The sequence below is a fragment of the Quercus suber genome, unplaced genomic scaffold (assembly GCF_002906115.3).
Source record: "Quercus suber isolate HL8 unplaced genomic scaffold, Cork oak 2.0 scaffold_97, whole genome shotgun sequence".
NCBI classification, from domain to species: Eukaryota; Viridiplantae; Streptophyta; class Magnoliopsida; order Fagales; family Fagaceae; genus Quercus; species Quercus suber.
Window position 1 is genome coordinate 1,153,683 of NW_027069562.1, and position 20,641 is coordinate 1,174,323.

The following is a 20,641-nucleotide window of genomic DNA, read 5'->3' on the forward strand; positions in this document are numbered from 1 at the left end:
GTAGTAGGCAATAGGACTTTCAATTGCTCTTCATTTCTTGATTTTGTTTATCTCCTTAATTTCAGATAGTAATAATTGGAGATCTTGTGGGTGTGTATTTGTACTGTTTTAATACTTATTAAAAAAATTGATGAAAAAAGAAACTGATGCAGCAGGACAACCTAGGCTTCACCACCTAGAACAGTCCTACAATAAACATTGTTGCTAATAATTCTAAAGCTACTATACAGATTTGGCTTTTAGGATTTGTGGTAACTTTTGGCTTTTTGGAGACAATCAAGTGAAGTGTCCACTTAGACAGCCAATGTAACATAGATATCATAAATAGGAAAAAAAAAGGTAAATCTCTTCCATATTAACTTGGCTAATGTCTAAAGGCTAAATCATATTACTTTAAAAAAAAAAAAAAGCCCATGTCATTGTGATTGTATTCATTTGAAGTGAAGATATTTTGTTGAATCATGTATCAGCTACAACTTTATAAATTTATGAGATTTCGATTTTTGTTTATAGAAGTTGATAATAAACTTCACTTTTCTCTTTTGGGTTTCTGGCAGGCCTATACCTTGGAACTGGAAGCAGAAGTTGCAAAACTTAAAGAAATGAACCAAGAATTATAGAGAAAACAGGTATATTTTTAACGAAAGTAAAAAAAATCTTGGTAATTTATTTGGTAATTTTGGTTGTGAGAGACCCCAATTTAACCTTATTTTGGTTTTTGCAGGAAGAAATTATGGAAATGGAGAAAAACCAGGTAGATGTCCCCTTTGAGTTGTCTCATTATCTTACATTTTATATTTGATACAGAGTATTCCATCAAACAACAAACACATTTTCATATACCCATAACTTCAAAAATATTTATCCACTCTTTAGTGTTTCAATGAACAAATCACTCAATTGTTACCGTGATCTTTGTTACAAGTTAAAAGAAGTATGCTTATTGGGAAAGAAACACAATGTTTTTAGCCGTTTATCCTGCTACTTATGCCATGCATGCTAGTGTAAACATTGCCATAATAGCAATCAAACCCATTACCCACCATGTTTACAACGAATACATACATCAAAATTTGATTCTCTTGGCTCTCACAATTCAATTTGGTTATCTTAGTCCAATGCTAAAAGACTAAAATAGTCAAACCTCTCTAAATCTTATCAATGGTAATGTCTTTAATTATCTAAGTGTAACCTTTTATATAAGAGTGTGCAACAGTCAACCAATCTAATTTAACCCAACTAATGGGCATAACTATGCATTCAAACCTAGTAATAACATTGACAAACTTAGAATTTTAGAAATGGGAAGAAAAAAAAAATCAACATAATATAAAAGGATAAGAAGAGAATATTCAGCAGGTGGTCGGTTTTAATTTTACCTTGCCTTCCTAAACAGCGCACGATCGATGTTCTTTTAGAAACCTTAATACCAAATCCTCATTGGGACTAGGACCGAACTCATCAGGGATCTGAGCAGGAACAGCAGCCATACTGCATGAAGTTTAGGGAGTCAAGAGTAATATAAGCACATGTTGAAGATAAATTGGCAAGGATCTCAATGTATAGCCTAATTTCTTGCACAAACGATATGTATGACAATCAACCACAGGGAATAAAGATACATATAAAAAACTCAATATGCTGCCAAAAACTCAGTATGAGCTAATTAATTAAGCCTTCTACATTTCTTCATTATAAGCTTTAGGCCAGATGTAAAACAAAATTTAACCTTTTTTTTAAGGCAAGAAAAAGAAAATGTAATTTTGAGTTGATTTGGGATAATCCTAATTCTTTGGGATTTATAATGTCGAATTGGTTTATTTTTAAGTGGTAATTTAGTCTAATTTAATTTATTTCTATTGGTTTATTTTGTTTAAAATATAAGCAGAACAAAAATATAACTATCTAAGGTGGCAAGTTGTTAATAGTGGATAATAAAATAGTATGTAATGATGAACTCTTATGAGATTCAATAATAATATGCAAACTCAACAAGTGTAAAATTTGTTGTAAAAAATGTTGTATCAATAACATTGCTCAATTTTATCACACAAGACAAGTTTCTCTATGTAAACTCCTAGAATTACACGAGGGTTCAAAATTAAGACACCCATCATATATATAATTTCTTTATTTGTGATCTTAATTCCTAACTGTGATTTAAATATGTAACTTTCCCCCCCAAAAAAAAAGCTCTATTGAGCACATTTTATTAAAGGCCAGTTAGATGACCATAATCAAAATCCTACATTTTACTTGAATTGAACAAATCATTTCCTCACATAAATTTGGTTATACAAAGTTACAAATGCCTCACAATATCAAATATGGTATTTGCAGCAAACTCTGCACCCCCCCCCCCCCTCCCTAAAAATCTATCAAGTACAATGCTTCAATTAAGAACCATCATATATTTTTCTTCATTTGTGAAGAAATTAAGAAACCCATCATAGAAAGAATCCCTATGGTTTGGGTTTTTTTTTTTTTTTTTTCACATCCTGAATTTGAAAATAACATTATTTCAAAGAAAAGAAATAGCCAGTGCTCTAACCTAACCCTCACTGATTGGGGTTGCAAAAAATCCATTTTAACTTATCCCAAGAACACAACAACAAAAATACAAACAAACAAACAAAATCCACTCTAAAACCACACACTGAAGTAAACCAAATTGTACTTGGAATTAGACAACAAAAAAACAAATGACTCACAATTTCCTAATATTCACCATGGATTACACATTCACACATGAAGCAGAAACTACAACTTCTCTTCTAATTAGGTCAGACTTCACAAACAAATCATTATTAATTACTTCCACCAAAAAAAAAAAAAAAAAAAAAAAAAGGACATTTAAAAGGTAATATCAAGCTCTCATATCTGGCCCAAAAAGAATTCTGCCAAGCTGAAACAACAGTACCATCATTATCTTCCAAAGTTTGGTTTTTGCTTAGGAAATACCCTTTTTAGCCAAATTAAGTTCTCCTTAAATTTTCCTCTAGACACTGAAATCTTATACATTTCACCTGCCACTGTAGGTTGGTAAACGTTCTAGTGAGATAAAAATTACAACACAATATGTCACAATCAATTAGCTCTGCACAGTTTGCATAACAACTCTGATTCAATGAAACTGAAGTACCATCTCCAATACATCATGTAGTTTCAATCAAGGCTGAATATCTACAAGACAGGACACCTTTCTAACCCAATAGTCAGAATGCTTAGATCTGAAACTAAAAATGCTTTCTTCAATGAACCACTTTAATTAAAAATGACATATTTTTTAACAAAATCAAAACATAGCTGCTCTTATTAAAATAAGGTTAAAGTGCAAAATACTTTATTGGGACTAGAAACAATGATGCAAATCATGCTAAGGAAGGAAAGATAACAGAATAGATCCGGGAGGTTTAATAGGTCATGATCAATTCTTATTTCTTAATCACCCAAAGCAAGCAATACCAGCTAAAGAGCTGAATTCTCCTTGTTTTTCAGTAAAAAGATAGGCATTTAAGGCAATGGAAGAATTAAAATGTACAAACAAAATCTTTTAGCTTACACAGATTACATTTGACAGAATGAGAAACTTTTTGAATAAATAATACAAGTAAAACATGAAGAACATTTAGTATAAGTGTAAAAAAAAAAAAGCTCTATTGAGCACATTTTATTAAAGGCCAGCTAGATGACCATAATCAAAATCCTACATTTTCCTTGAATTGAACAAATCATTTCCTCACATAAATTTGGTTATACAAATTTACAAATGCCTCAGTATCAGATATGGCAGCAAACTCTGCACCCCCCCCCCAAAATCTATCAAGTACAATGCATGCCAATAGAATCATCCATTACCAATAAACCCAGAAAAAAGAGAAGATGTCCTTACTTTTGTGAGGTAGTCGGAGCCAACCAAAATTATGAGGGAGAAAGATTGAGCGAGGCGAGAGATGGAGCGACGGACGACAGCGACGCGAGAGGGAATGAGAGTGAGACTGTGAGAGGGACTGAGAGTGAGAGTGAGAGAGAGATGAGAGAGTGAGAGTGAGGTGAATGAGAGTAACTGGAGTTAGAGGGACTGAGAGTGAGAGTAACTGTGTGTTTTGAACTTTTTTGTGTGTGACTGTGGTTTTTTTTGAATGTGACGATGATGAAGGGAAATCAAGTTCAATAGACTGTTTTCCATAAACGAGTACATAGACTCGTTTCCTTTAACCAACCAAACGCGAGTCCAATAACTGTTTCTGGGCTAAACATATAACTCGTTTCTGGGCTACAAACGAGTCCAATGAACCATTTCTAGCCTAGTGGACCCTCTGCCACCTCAGCTGCTGGCAAAAAGGAAACTCGAATACATATACTCGATTTATAACCCAAAAATTGACTTCTCTAACTCGAATTGTTAGAAACCAAATATGTTGAAATGTCCTAACTAATGATATTGTTTGGGTTATTTTCTAAAAAAATCCGATAATTTGACGGGAACAAATTGCAGAATAAGAGGAAATCGAGGAAGTGGATATGGGGTTTAGAATTAAAGTTACTAGAGTTGGAAACAAATGTCCTACTATTATTATTAATGTTATTTTATAGAGAGGGACTAGGGAGAGGGGGGGGGGGGAGAGATGAGGTTCAAAGTTCAAACAACAAATATCATGCATTACAAAGAATATCACTATAATTTGGACTATCACTTGAACCCAATACCATATTTTTCAAGATTTTTTTTCCTTTGAAAATCATCAAATACATAATACCATAAGTCTATAGAAATCCTAATAAATGAAAGTTTCCAACTCTAATAATTAAATGTCCCTCATAGTGCAAGCTAGAGGATTGAGCATATGTCCTTCATTTTTGTTGTCTTTCTGGGTGTTAAATTTTGATGGGCGTGTTTTTGGATCTAGCTCTATAATGGAAAGTTAATATACTACATTTGTTAGCAAGAGAGTTGACGAGGTTATCAGAGTATTCTTATACTGTCATGTTAATTTAATCAAGAGAGAAAGGAGTGAGAGTAAATTGAATTTTAAAGAATAATATTTATTTCCCCATTTGACAACACTATGGAAGCCCATCTTTCTCGTTCTTCACCTATCTTCTCCCTTAAACCCTAAAAGTCTTTATTAGAAATACTAAGAAATGCTATTTGAGCTATAAAGCTTTTGGCGGACTTGATGAATTAGAAAAACCAAGCATTGCTTGTTTTTGAAATTAATGGATGCAAAAGGGTTGGTGAGGAGGAGATCATGCCAAAGACATATGATTAGACTTTGCTTTTATTAATACTCTAGTTTAGTAAAAATCCTTTCCTAAAATTAAGATAAATTATTTGAAAAAGTGGGTTTTTAACATGATTTGAGCATTAGGCTGTGAGATATTGGAGGATCAAGCTAGTTGCTTTTTTGTGCTAAACATGATAGGTTGGATGATCTAGATTGATCTTATTTGTAGCTACAAGGGAACTATGATTGAGTGAACATTAAATGATAAAGTGTGTTTATCAAGTAGGTCAGTGAGTTTCTTCATAAATAATATATATATATATATATATATATTATATTATTATATAAGATAACTATAGTATAATTTAAGTGTATGTGTGTGTAAATTCCCCCTAGGGCTTAAATCTCGACCCTTGCCCTCCACAGCCCACAAACACTTATCCTTTGTGCATGTAGTACACACATCATGAACTCTCATTGATTAATGCATACTTCTTGCATCAGTTCAGGGCTAAATGAGCTAGGGCACTCAAAATTTTATTGATAGCTATAATACTTATAAATATAATGAATGAATATATCAATATATAAATTTTCATTAGTTTTTTTATGAATAGCATTTTGTCGACATAGCTAGAACCTAGTCATACCCTCACATTCACATAACCTGAATTTCCCAAACTGAATAATCCTAAACCAAATCTCAGATAATTTGAATTTTGAGCTAAAACAATAGATAAATTCAAGTGTCAGCTCAATTCCCTAAACCATTTACATCACACACACAAAAATACCAAAAATTAATAACAACATTTATAAGCAAAATTGACATAAATAGGTCAACGGATCTAGTACCGAAACACCTAGATCTAAATCCTTCGGGCAAATCCAAGTACAAAAATAATCAAAGCGAAATTAAAAATCCAAGCATCACAGGAATTTGTAAGAAATGTATTTTTGAAGATATTGAACAAAGAATCATCACAATCTAAAACGAATTGGATCAAAATTTACATAAATTGAGCGAAACATAGAAATGATAGAAATTATAATTTAAAAAAAAAAACCTTAAAACAAATTGATATTTAAGTGAGAAATGGAATAAAACAAAGAAAATAGAGGATAAATTTTAAAGGCTTAGAGCATCTTAAGAGCTTCTTCAAATTTTTGTATTGTTTGGAGAGTAAATAGTTGCTTTTATTTTACATATTATTTATTTACTTTTTTAAATACACTTTCTAACATATTCTTTATAATTTTCTATTTAATTTAAATATTATTTACATTCATTCTTTAATCTTTCTTTATTCTTTCCAAATTCTAAAAAGCCATATTTTTTAAATCTTTAAACTGTATAATTTTAAATTGTCCAAAAATCTATATTATTAACGGTCTAATTTTAATTTTCACTCATATTTATTTGTTAGTCTTTATCAAATCTATGTTCCTCTTGCACAAATTCTTTAAAATTTGATGTAATTTACAATTTATCAAATTTATCATATATTAAATAATTCTTCACTAAAAAAATCATCAATTTTTACCTTTTAATTATCGATATTTCATTAATGGGTAAACTATATTAATGGTCCTTATCCTTTATACCATATGTCAATTTGGTCCCCAACCTCTTAATTGTATCAATTTGATCCTAGTTTTTCAATGTAGTGTTATTTTGGTCCTTACCGTTATCACTTGGATGGAAGAGTTTGATTGTCAAACAGAATAATAAAAAATTAATTTATTTGCCACATCAATTGCTAACTTACAACCACTCATATTAAATTTAAATAAATGAAAAACTAAATTGTTGTTCACGTGATATTGACTTATTGAGATTGGAAAAAGATTAAAATCCCTCTTTCTCAATCTCACGGTCATCTCCATCCCTAATCCCTAATCCCTAATCCAAGAATCTCTACTTGGAATATGGTACAAGAATACCCAGTTAAAACTATTGTTTGGGTTGCAAACAGACTCAATCCAATCAATGACTCTTCTGGCTTGTTAATGATAAACAGCACAAGCAGTCTTGTCTTATGAGTAACAATAAGAGTGTTGTTTGGTCCATAGGATTAGGAACACAAATACAAGCAAATATCCTTTATTGCAGTTCTTAGACTCNCCCCAAAATCTATCAAGTACAATGCATGCCAATAGAAAATCATCCATTACCAATAACCCAAAAAAAAAATAATCAAAGCAAACCCATATATGATGCTATCAGTTGCAAGGAATAGAGAGAAGTCCTTACTTTTGTGAGGTAGTCGAGCAACCAAAATCAGTATCTGAGGGAGAAAGGTTGAGCGAGGCAGAGAGCAGGGAGCGAGAGGTAGCACGACGACGAGCGAGGGCAGCGACAGACAAGCGAAAAGAGGGAATGAGAGCTGAGAGGGACTGAGAGAGGGAGGACTGAAGCGGGCGACAGAATGGAGAAGAGGGATGAGACTGAGATGAGAGTGAGAAGGAATGAGACTGAGGTGAGAGGGAATGAGGACTAAGAGCAACGACGATGGCGACAAAGGAGAGGGAATGAGAGTGAGAGTGAGAGAGAGATTGAGAGTAAGAGGGAATGAGAGTGAGAGAGTACACTGTGTGTTTTGAACTTATTTTTGAGTGCGTGCGATCTGTGTTTTTTGATGGACAGTGGATGGATGAAAGGAAATCAGTTCAATAGACTGTTTTCCAAAAACGAGAACAATGGACTCGATTTCCTTTAAACCAAACGAGTCCAATGAACTTATTTCTGGGCCTACAAACCGTGCAGACACTTTGTCCACCTCAGCTGCTGGCAAAATAAGAAACTCGAGTACAATATACTCGATTTATAACCCAAAAATCAGTCCTCTAACTCGAATTGTTAGAAACCAAATATGTTTGAAACTTGCTAACTAATAATATAGTTTGGGTTTTATAGTTATTTTAAAAAAAAATGACAAACACGATGATCAATTGGACATTTAATTAATTAATAGTTTTTTTTTTAGCAAACAAGAACTGTGAGGGAAAGATGAAAAGGACTTTGAAAAGAAATTTAAAGAGTACTTGAAATTGTTAGGTGGGACGTGGATAAGGGTTAGCAGTGCGCCCTAGTGGATGTGGAACAGAGATGGCTGCTCCACAAATCAACTCCTGGCATGTACTAATGCGGATTGCAACGGTGGTCCAAGCTTAGGCTATAGTCATGCCCACAAACAAGTAAACATTTTACCTTTACAAATTTGGTAAAACATTTTATAAAAGAACACAATAGCTTCCCTTCCCCCCATCTAGTGGCTTTGGTTCGGTGGGCAGAGCCACAGTTTTGGCAACCGATGTCGGAGGCCCGATCACCGAAAATGCTGTTCTAGAGACATCATTTCGGCAATAGTCATCGTTCCAATGACCAAATCACTGAAATGAGCAATCGTAAAATTGGCTTCGGCAACCAAATCTCCGAAACGATATCTCTGATAACCAAATTGGTGGTGGCCGAAGGCGTTGTTTTGATGGTTAGCACAAGCGGCTTCAGTGGCTAAGCCACCAATTTTGGTGGTTCGCTTGAAAATTTTACATATCACACCAAGCACCTGAAAATATTTTACCTCAAAACAAACGAGATAGTATTTTTTTTGGAAAAGGGCAAAAATGATCATGTCCAGATAGGGTCTCCCCAACTGGCTGTCATCCCTTACATGCTTACAGCCATACCTATTTTTTAAGCCCAAAAAAAAAAATGCATAATTAAGTAGAAATTACGTTCCTTTCAAAAATAAAAAATAAAAATAAAAAAAGAAGAAATTACCTGTGTAAAGCAGAAAAAAAAATGCACCTCGGTATTTTCCCTTCTCTTTTGGGTACACAAAACAAAATCAGTAGATAGCGAAACACCAACTACCACTGTCTAGTTGGTTTCCAACTACCCAACATGCAATTATTTTCCAACTCTGAATCTGTTACATTGCAGTCACTCGGGGCATCGTATAGGGTATCATCTGGGCAACCACTGTTAACGGTATTACAAAGTATATCATGCAGATAACATAACCCCTAACTAATTTGATCACCGGGAATTCCTAGCCTCTTAACTCGAAGTAGCTTGTGAATCATAATAACACCAATCAGCTGCAGATTCTTGGTCTAAAAACATCTCAAGCAATGGGAATTTTGGGTTCGCCTAAGTTCACAAAAGCCTCAGCATGGGCCATGCGCACCATTGCCACATTCCAAGAAACGAGGTGGTTCATAAACACATTCACATACTTCCCTTTGTCGTTCTGTTCAGAAAAAGCCCACAGATCATTAAGTAAAGATCTCATGGTCCTGAAGAAAAGTCAAGGTAATGAAGCTTACCTTGTAATCCAGATAATAAGCATGCTGCAAAAAGCAAGCAGAGGTAGTATCAGCACCTTCAAGTTTAAGATTTTTGTTTGGGGGGGGGGGGGGTTGGGAGGAAAAAATGTGATCTTCCCCACACAGAGAGAGAGAGAGAGAGAGAGAGAGAGAGAGAAATCATTGACATACCTCCCACATATCTAAACTGATGATTGGCTGCAAAAGAAGAAATGATCAATGCAATTGGAAAGATAAACATCAAGTAAGCTGGTATTGGAAAAAGACATTTACTTACTATGTCATCCCATACTAGTGGGCAAATGCCATTTGATGTTTTAATTACTGCAAGCCGTCTCTCTTCTTTCTTCACTAAATAAACATAAAACAAGATTAGTATTATTTTAGGGGATCATCAAAACAAAATAAATCATAAAATGAATTCCTAAGCTAGTAAGAACAAACACTTGGAATCAATATTATATTTCTATTTTTTGTGCACTTGCCGCACTAAGCACAGGTTCCAATCTGTGATGTCTACTGCTAAATTATCTGAGATTTTTGAAATAGGATAAAATATAGGCAAACATGCAAAAAATGTTAAACATTGATTGTTGGGAAAAATATGCAAAACAATTGAAGACGATCCTAAAAGTATCATAAAAGGAGGCAGCAAGGTTAAAGGCAACAGATTCTTATCCAACTCATCAACCTTGACCTCCACAATCAATAAAAAAGTTGTCAATCTATTATAAGTATTAAAATAAATTCCTCCTTGTGCAACTAATTCATCTCTTTATTTAAATACAACAGACACGTGACTTACACACCTTAACTTTTTCCATAATTCTTGGGAAGATGTCTCATTCAAGATATTGTCCTTAACCTCTACGGCAAGACTTAAATGACAATACTCATTGCTTTCATCTTAATCTCTTATTCAGCATCAGATATGATAGCCATTTTTTTCAACTTTTTACAGAATGCCTTAATCAATCCTAGCAGTTCTAGATTATCTTTGACAATGTTTTCCAAACATTATTTTTCCAATCAAAGGAGGCGAATTTTGACCTCATCATTTCCAAGATCCCAAAGGACCCAAACCAATAGTTCTACTTCTAACACCAATTTGCTCCAAAAAAAAAAACCCGTAAAATAGTAGAAGAAAAAGTCCACAAAACACAAAATTTAATGTGGTTCAACAAACTCTATTCCTATATCAGCAAGCAATACCAAAAAAAAGTTTCTATCATAACAATCACACACCAATCGTACAAACATAAATTGACCTAAATCCCAATACTGGGTGCTATCACGCTAATAAACTAGACACAACTTGTAAGAAAAGAGGAAGTGAGAGCGAAGTCCAAATGTTTGAAAAGACCCATCTCTAGTTTCTTTGACCTAGGGCATGCGAAACCCTAGACGCTAGTAGAAGAAGTGCCTGCTCTCTGAGTGAGGCTTTAGTGTTTTTTAGTCCACAACGTTGGTACAGAAAGTGTGATTCCTATCGTGTAAGGCTAGTATGGAGAACTTGTCTGCCATGTGGGAATCCTTCTCGTTGTCTAAGTCAGAGGAGAGTAAATACATGGTGGCCAACAGTGGTTTAGACAGAAAATACCTGCTAGCGGCGAGGTTTTTCACAGGCCGAGTGTTAAGTATGGAAGCAATTGCAAGAACCTTCAAGTTGCTTTGGCACACAGAGAAGGGTTTTGAGGTTCGAGATATGGGTGACCACCGAGTTTTGTTCATCTTTACGGAGGACTCTGATGTTGATGAGGTTTTGGCTGGTGAGCCATGGTCCTTTGCTAAAAACCTGGTAGCGCTGAAGCGGGTTCGGTGACATACAGAGGTGAAGAGCTTGGGTTTTGACAGAGCATGTTTTTGGCTACAAGTTCACAACCTTCCCCTGGGCAGTTTGAATATAAGAGTCGCAAAAGAAATCATCTCAGCGGCAGGCGAGGTGGTTCACAGTGAGGAGAGCAGTGACGAGTACGAGGGGAGTAACTTTGTGCGGGTAAGGATGAGTTTAGATATTACAAAACCTCTGAGCAGAGGTAGGAAGATCGGGTTGAGCAATAGAGAGGAGAGTTGGATTAGTTTTAAGTACAAGCATTTGCCTAACTTATGCTACTGGTGTGGTCGTCTAGCTCACCAGGATAGGGAATGTTCACTATGTCAGAGAAGGAAAGGAACCCTAAGGGAAGGCGATCAACAATTTGGATCATGGTTATGTGCTGCTACCACAAATCTTGCAAAGAAAATGATTATCTGTGTCACGGGTTATGAGGAGGAGGTCAGTAAGGAACCTTCGTGTAATCCAAGTCCTGGAAGCAATGGTGATAGCGGATGGTTTAAGTTGCAAACTGAAAACAAGTAGTGAGGGAGAAGATGAGCAACGATTCCAATCTGCTATGGGTGATCAGGTAGTGCAAGAATTAACCCCAGAAGCCCGAACTGAGGAGGAAAAGGGCCCGGCTAAATTGTGCACAACAGCTTGTCAAAATGTAAACCAACCCGTGTCTGCTTCTTTTCATAACTTCCAAGATCAGTTGGACGAGATTGATGGTGAGTTAACATGGTATGATGACAACATGGGAAGATACAGAGGGTGAGTTGGTTGTTCAGCAATGTGGGGTTGGGTCTCGAGCTGTGGGGCCAGCAAATTTTCTGAAGAACTTGTTTTCTCAATCCGTGCCAGGTAGTACTGCTCCCAAAATGCCATGATTCACAAGGATAGCTAGGAGGTCGGGCTTGTCTTATGACCCTTTGGAACCAGTTGTGGCTAAATGGATGAGACAGGAATGTGAAGAGGATACAGAGGCAAAATTTTCAAAACAGTGTAATTTTCAAAAACTTTAAGCCAGATAGCATGCATACAAAGTTATTTTGTTAGTTAGACTTTTTTGGAAGTCGAGTTTGGCAAACTCGACTTTGGGTTGGAAAACAAACACTATAGTGGCGTTTTTTTAATGCATATAGCAGTGTTTATAGAAAACGCCACTATAGGGTACCTATAGTGGTGTTTTTGACAAACGCCACTATAGTGTTCGTTTTCCAGCCCAAAGTCGAGTTTGCCAAACTCGACTTTCAAAAAGAGTCTAACTAACAAAAAAACTTTGAATGCGTGCTATCCGGCTTAAAATTTTCGAAATTACACTGTTTGGCAAATTTTGCCGGATAAAGAGGAGGATAATGGTCGTCGTAAGAAACGAGCTGCATGCTCATAATAGAAATCTTGTACTCAGAGATGGAAATTCAGGAATCTCTTTGTGAGAAAGCTTTGATTATCCTTCCCCCAAGAATGAAGATGGGATGGGACTTAAGGAAAGGTATTAAGCGGCGCTTGGAAAAGTCCAAATGATCCTTCTCTTGGAGATTTCACATATGGGATTGAAATGCAACCTCATTCATACCCTGAGGCTTATATTAGGAAAGGCAATAAAGAGTTCTACCAGACTGGTCCATGGAATGGCCTGTGGTATAGTGGTTCACCGGAGTTTAATTTTAATTTGAGAGAGATGAATTTTGATTTTTTTCCCAATCCCAATATCCCATGCGAATTGAGATCTGAGAAAAACAATTTAGTTTTTTATTTATTTATTTATTTTATTTTTAAATATGATGTGGTTGTATAGTTGGCAGTTGATGTAGCAAGTAAATTAATTTTTCATTATTCTGTTTGACACGTCAAATTTTTCCATTCAATAGATAACGGCAAGGACCAAAATGACACGACATTGAAAGGATAGGAATTAAATTGACACAATTGAAATATTGGGGACTAAATTGACATATAGTGTAAAGAATAAGGACCATTAACGTAGTTTACCTTTCACTAATTTATTATTATCCGTTTTTATGTTTTTTTAATAAAAAACACAATTTAATCTTAATTTAAGGAATTATTATTCTTATTCATTAAATTCTAATTAGTTTTCCTTTTTAAAAACACTTACTCCATTAGTCTTTGTTTTTTAAACAAAAGCTTGTCATCCTCGTCCTCCGTCGCCTACTCCGCCTCCACCACCGCCAGCGACATGCAGAACTGATGGGTTAGATCTGTTTTCTTCTGACTTCATTAGTTTTATGAGAAAGACTGTGTTTTTTGTGATTCGATTGCGTTTTGTGTTTTGTTGTCATTTTTAGCCGTTGAGAAAATGCTGAAAAAAAATGATTTGGAGTTGCTACAGTGCTCGCTTGGTCAAGAGAGCTACTGTGGCAACTCTAAAAAAAAATGTGAATTTTGGAGAGGTTGTTGTTGGAGCTGATGATTTTTTGTGGGTTTTACTCTCCAAAAATGGGTTTAAAGAGTCTATTGGAGATGCTCTACTATTCGGGATTCATGGCGGTGTTGCGATGAAGATCGATGAGATTACGATGTAGTGGAAATTGGTTTTCCCGACGATAATTTGACGGGAACAAATTGCAGAATAAGAGGAAATCGAGGAAGTGGAGATGGGGTTTAGAATTAAAGTTACTACAAGGAAACAAAACCCCTTGGCCTCCCTCAAAATTTTCCCACTATTCAAACACCAAACCTCTTCTCTTTCCACCTTCACAATCCAAAACCCACATGCCAATCCAAACAGAGAAGCAATTCCCGCCAATTTTTCCCCTCATTCACTCCAAAAAACCCACTTGGTTCCCTCCAATAACATGACCCAGAAAACAAAAACTAGCCATTTTTCAAAACAATCCACACCCTTTGCTCAGCCTGATCTTGGTCACGTGATTGATTCTAATAAAACTATCACCAACTATATTCGAGCTGGTGATTTAGATTCTGCTCTTAAAGTGTTTGAGAATATGACAGTTAGGACTACAGTCACTTGGAATTCAATCTTGGCGGGTTATTCAAAAAAACCTGGTAAAATGAAAGAAGCCTGTGAACTGTTTGATAGAATTCCTGAACCAGACACTGTGTCATACAATATAATGTTAGCTTGTTATTTGCAAAATACTGATCTAGATACTGCACGGATTTTCTTTGATAAGATGCCTGTTAAGGATACTGCATCTTGGAATACAATGATATCAGGCTTTGCTCAGAACGGGAAGATGGGGGAGGCACGAAAGTTGTTTTTGGTGATGCCGATGAAAAATGGTGTGTCATGGAGTGCGGTGATATCAGGGTATGTGGAATGTGGGGATTTGGATTCTGCAGTGGAGTTGTTTGAGGTAGCGCCAGAGAAGAGTGTGGTTGCATGGACTGCCATGATTACTGGGTATATGAAGTTTGGGAAGATTGGATTGGCAGAGAAAATGTTTCAAGAGATGCCTGTGAAAAATTTAGTGACGTGGAATGCTATGGTTGCAGGTTATGTTGAGAATGATTGTTCAGAGGATGGTCTGAAGCTTTTTAGGAAAATGGTGGGAGTTGGGATTAGGCCAAACCCATCAAGCTTGAGTAGCGCTTTATTGGGTTGTAGCAATCTATCTGCATTGCATTTGGGCAAACAAATTCATCAGTTGGTTCTTAAGTCTCCATTGTATCATGATACAACAGCAGGAACTTCATTGATTAGCATGTATTGTAAATGTGGAGGTTTGGAGGATGCCATGCGATTGTTTCATGAGATTCTAAAAAAAGATGTAGTCACTTGGAATGCAATGATTTCTGGTTATGCTCAACATGGGGCAGGTGAAAGAGCAATCCATTTGTTTAATAAGATGAGGGATGAGGGAATGAAGCCAGATTGGATTACCTTTGTTGCAGTGTTATTGGCTTGCAATCATGCAGGACTGGTAGATCTTGGGCTTCAATATTTTGACTCAATGGTAAGGGATTATGGAGTTGAAGCTAAGCCAGACCACTATACATGTATGGTTGACCTTCTTGGTCGGGCAGGTAGGTTAGTTCAAGCTGTGGATCTAATAAAGAAAATGACTTTCAAACCCCATGCTGCCATTTTTGGCACACTTTTGGGTGCTTGTAGGATCCACAAGAATCTAGAGCTTGCTGAGTATGCTGCAAAGAGCTTGCTTGATATTGATTCTGCCAGTGCAGCCGCTTATGTTCAATTGGCTAATGTTTATGCTGCCAAGAGCAGATGGGACCATGTTGCTAGAATTAGAAGATTAATGAAAGAAAATAATGTAGTGAAGATGCCTGGGTATAGTTGGATCGAGGTAAAGAATGTGGTTCATGAGTTCAGGTCAGGTGATAGGGTTCACCCAGAATTGGCCTTTATACATGAGAAACTGAAAGAACTAGAGAAGAAAATGAAGTTGGCAGGCTATGTTCCAGATCTTGAATTTGCATTACATGATGTGGGGGAAGAGCAGAAAGAGCAGCTTTTGTTATGGCATAGTGAAAAATTGGCCATTGCTTTCGGGCTCATAAAAGTGCCATCAGGGAATCCAATCCGAGTTTTTAAAAATTTAAGGGTATGTGGGGATTGCCACCACGCTATCAAGTACATATCAGCAATTGAAAGGAGGGAAATCATTGTTAGAGATACTACAAGGTTCCACCATTTCAAAGATGGGGTTTGCACTTGTGGTGATTATTGGTAAGCTTGCAAAAACTGAGGTTTCTTTGAAAGTTTTTCTCCAAGAAGATCTTCTGGTGCATGGGCCGTGCAGGAAGTTTATATATATCCGGCCTAAGACTTCCCCATGCATGAAATTGATAGTTTTTTCTTAGGGAAAGTCAAGCTCACCCCCATAGGGGAGCTGGTGAGTCAAACCAAAGCTCACCCCTTTGCAGGAGAGCTGGACGGGCCATTAGTGTTGACTATTAGTTATCTCTATATTAAAAATGAAAACCAAAATTGGTTTAATCCTCAAAGCTTGATCCTTAATAGAAAGTGTTGATTATGTGTTATCTCTATCGAAATATTTGTTGTCTTTGAATAAGTGCCTCATCGCATCTAAGGGATGAAGACTAGAGTCAAAATGTTATGGAAGGAAAAGATTTCTTTGATGTTATATAGACTGGATCAATTTTTATTGAAAATCTGGATTTATTTTAGTTGTATTCAAATCAAACAAAATTAATATATGTGTGTCTATATAATATACTTGCATGGAATATTTTTCTGTCCATCACTCACGTGAAGACTGAAAAGTGAAAACAAACCGAAGTCTTACTTCTTGATGTTGCTTGAGCTATTCTGTTTAGCCAATTTACTATAGTTTAGGCCTCGTCAATGGGCCGGGTCGGGCCGGCCCAGCCCCTTTTTTCTTGGCCCATGGGTCTAATGGGCTGGGCTTAATGGGTTGTTGACTAGTCAATGGGCTGGGTCGGGCCGGGCTGGATGGAAAAACCCTAGCCCATGGCCCTACCCATGGGCAATGTCCATTTGGGCTTTAGCGGGCTTGGCTAGTGAGTTGGGTTTAATGGGCTACCCATGGGCATTTCTAACGGGTCTTCAATGGGGTTATAAAAATTTAACAAAAAAAATTATAATTATATATTATTACAAACTATCCAATTGAACAATTAAATCTACTAAAAAGATTCTATTAAAAAAAAAAGTACTAAGACATACCTCTTAAAAAGGTACTATTATAAAATTATTATTCTATAGAGTATATAACTATAAGAGCGCAAAAATAATAAGAGATGAAAAATTGAGAATAGTCTAGGGAGAGTTTGAATTTGAGAGATTTTTTTGTGAGTAAAATGAGAGAAATGTCATAGGTATTTATAGATTGGATACTTGAACACACACACACACAAAAAAGAGAATTGACTTTTTTATTGTTCAAACGGTAAGCATGAATCAAATATCAATTTGGAAATATATGAGGAATCAAATATCAGTTCTTAAAAGGATATATGAAGAATCATATATCAATTCTTAAAGGAAAGAATTTCTTCCAACCATGAACCAACGGTAAGCTTTTTTTTTTTTTTTTTTTTAAGGAATTTCTTCTATAATTGTAACTTGTAAGGAAAGAATTATAATTTATCAAAAGAAAGAATGACTTTCTTTCCAGAGGCGCAGAGGTAGGGCAACGGTCATCCTAGTAATAAGTACTTAGTTTTAAAAATCAAAGCTACTAGAATAATACCAAAATGTATATATTTATTATGCATATTGTATCACAATCACTCCAAGTATTTAGTGGTTAGGTATGTGGTCTTAAAGTTTTTATAATGTCTAAAGTTCAATCCCTCACCCACCCAACTCCCAAATTATTTTGTTATGAATTTTGGGCAACGAGTTAGGCTAACGGGTTGCGCTAATGGGCTGGGCCGAGCTATCAAGCCGTCCCACCGGGCGCCCATGGGTAAAGAAACCAACCCATAGCCTGTCCCATTGGGCTACTGGGCTGCCCACGAGCTTCAATATTACCGGGCCGGACTGCCCATTAGCCTGGCGGGCTAGCGGGCTACTGGGCCAGCCCATGGGTCTAGGCTATTTGATGACCGTTACTATAGTTTTTCTCAAGTCTATAAGTATTTGGGCTCTGTTATGTTTCTGTGCTGAAATTTATTATTTTTGTTGGATAGGTTTATAATGTTTTGCTCTCTGGAAGTTGTAATTTGTTGTTGGTTGCTTTTGTAATGGATTTCTAAGCTTTTGCTCTCATGAAGTTTTGTAGGGCTCGAGTTTTTTTTCATTAAAAAAAAAAATTCCGAAATTTAGTAATTTTTTTCTTAAATTGCTATCATTTAACGTAGTTCCTGCAAGAAACTGATGTAAAATTTCTTTATTGTTGCATGTTTGCTGCCCTGTTGCTGTTTTTTTGTGTATGTTGTGTTTGCTATATGTAAGGGTTCTTTTTCTTTTGTGTATGATGTTTTTGTTTTTAGAATTTGCCTGATACAAGGTGAGCCAGGCTTAACTAATTTGATTTAGAAATGTTATAAAGTTGAGCGCATTAGAGGTCTAATGGAGAGTGAGTGAGGGTGTGGAAGTGCGGCAGAATAGTGGGATTTGATGTTTGGGGGAAAAAAGAAGAAGAAACACTTAGAGGCTGTTTGGATTGAGTATTTTCATGACTCAATTCTCAGTTTTCATAACTCAATTCTCAAAAATGGTGGGACCCATAGCAAAATACTCGTTTGCCTGCACCAATACTCTATTTCCATAACTCTGTTTCCAATACTCAATTCTCTACTTTTTGAGTTATGAGTTATGAAAACTGAAAACAACTTTTGGCTGTTTTCAGTTTCCAATTCTCATAACTCAATGACATTTTTGTAATTAAACATACAAGAGGGACCCACTGTCATAACTTTAGCTACCTTTTTCAACTTTTTTTTTTCCTCCGTTCTTCTTCAGTGGGTTCGGTCTTCTATCTGAACTTCTTTTTTTTTTTTTTTTTTTTTTCTTTTCTTCAGTGGGTTTGGTCTTCTATTTGAACTTCTTTTTTTTTTTTTTTTTCTTTCTTTCTTCTTTCACTGGGTTTGGTCTTCTCCTCTTTTTTTTTTTTTTTTTTTTCTTTCCTCCTGGGTTCGGTCTTCTCCATTCCTCTGGGTTCCTTTTTTTCTTTTTTTCTTTTTTTCCTTTCTTCTTCAGTGGGTTCCGTCTTGTATCTGAACTTTTTTTTTCTTTCTTCTTTCACTGGGTTCGGTTCGGTCTTCTCCTGGGTTTTTTTTTTTTTTTTTTTTTTTTTTTTTTTTTTTTTTTTTTTTTTTTTTTTTTTCAGTGAGTTCAGGTTTCTGGGTACTGAAAAAAAAAAAAAAAAAAAAAAAAAAAGCTGCACCAGTGACAGTTACGGGACCCACAAATAGTGTGAAAAATATTGAGTTATGGAAAATGAGTGATGGTGCCAAACGGGTGTAAAAAATTAAATGATGAGTGATGAGTGATGAGTGATGAGTGATGAGTGATGAAAATTGAGTGACGGAAATTGAGTGACCAAAAAAAGTGGGCCAAACAGCCTCTTACTGATCAATATGGCAGGTTATTGTTTTCTCTCTTAATGACTAAGGTTGAATATGATTCAGCAAAACCTCGATAGGTTGGGCTTATGCCCTTTTTCAATTTTACGTTGAAAGATTCTGCCCTATTGATGCAGGAGTCATATTGGAATGGATTGGGTCCTTGGGAAGCTTCATATGGGATTTGTTGGTCATGTTGTTAGGTATGGTAAAAGAGTATGACTCTAGCATGCGGTATGGTACAGGGCTCACTCTTTTGAAAGAACTATGGTCTTGCATTTAATTGCAATTGAAACGGGGCTTCAGTAAACCCTTGCTTAGGGCCACTTAATGAAAGATCTATGAGAGCAAGAGCTTTTGAAGATTACTAATTGGAGTTGTTGACTCTATGTTTGACATGTTATACTCCCAACCATTTTCTTCTTTCAAATTACAGAGAAACACAAAAAACCTTAAAACCAGAGCAAAAAAACCAACGACCCAGATATTCTCTAACTGAAACCGCGTACGCCTTGTTCTTAACTTTCTGCCTCTCAGGACAATAAGAACACATAGATATATAAAGAGTCTTGGAACTAACAAGGAAAATTTTGAAACTCCAAATATAGACCTGCGTAAAAACTCAGAACTTTTTTAGTGTGCCCCATGCTACTATTAGTATCTCATCTTCTCAAAGCATATAGCGGGAAAATGTACCGGCTTAGAGGTGTATTTCCATTGGTAGGAGATTTCCTTGGAATAGTATAGGGTGCACAACGGCTGTTTTTTTTTTTTTTTTTTCAAATTTTGAGGTTTGCATGTGAGTTTCAAATAAGGTAGCTTCATAGAGGATTTTTCTTTTTTAAAAATAATTCTTGTATCTGAATTGAATAATTTTTTTTGAAGTAGAAGTAGATCCATAAGCAACCCTACTTATAAAAAAAAAAAAAGAAAAAATGAAAAAAAGAAAAAAAAAAAGAAAGATCCATAAGCAACCCAAGTTTCTGATCTAATCAATCTCTGTCAAGATGATATTTGTTCTTTATTTTGTTTTTATTAAATTTATACATTTCCTGTACATGGGTTCTCATAATTATATGGAAATTTTGTGTTATTCAATGCAAAATTCTTGATATTTTAATGGCTTATTGTTGGTTAAGTATCTTGATTACTGATCTATGCTTAAGTTGAAGCAGAAGTGGATATATGAATATCTTTCATTTTGATATACAGTTTGTTTCGTTGGTTTCTTTTTTATCATATTCATATTTGGATTTCTTTT

General features: G+C 35.6%; 1 protein-coding gene and 1 long non-coding RNA gene across 2 annotated transcripts; one reads left to right on the plus strand and one right to left on the minus strand.

Moving 5' to 3' along the window:
• Positions 1-9,026: 9,026 nt before the first annotated feature.
• On the minus strand, positions 9,027-9,921 carry LOC136068054 (uncharacterized). The gene is made up of 4 exons (XR_010629453.1): positions 9,838-9,921; positions 9,732-9,758; positions 9,561-9,584; positions 9,027-9,484 (listed from the first exon to the last, which is right to left on the minus strand). It is a non-coding gene; the product is annotated as an uncharacterized LOC136068054 (long non-coding RNA).
• A 3,555-nt stretch (positions 9,922-13,476) lies between these two features.
• On the plus strand, positions 13,477-16,515 carry LOC112036275 (pentatricopeptide repeat-containing protein At4g16835, mitochondrial). Its single transcript, XM_024069083.2, has one exon. It carries the CDS (start codon positions 13,998-14,000, stop codon positions 16,056-16,058), a length of 2,061 nt encoding a protein of 686 aa, XP_023924851.1. The 5' UTR covers positions 13,477-13,997; the 3' UTR covers positions 16,059-16,515.
• Positions 16,516-20,641: the final 4,126 nt, after the last annotated feature.

Coding starts and splice junctions, on each gene's coding strand:
- LOC112036275 (XM_024069083.2), top strand. CDS start 13,998: ATGGGGTTTAGAATTAAAGTTACTACAAGGAAACAAAACCCCTTGGCC.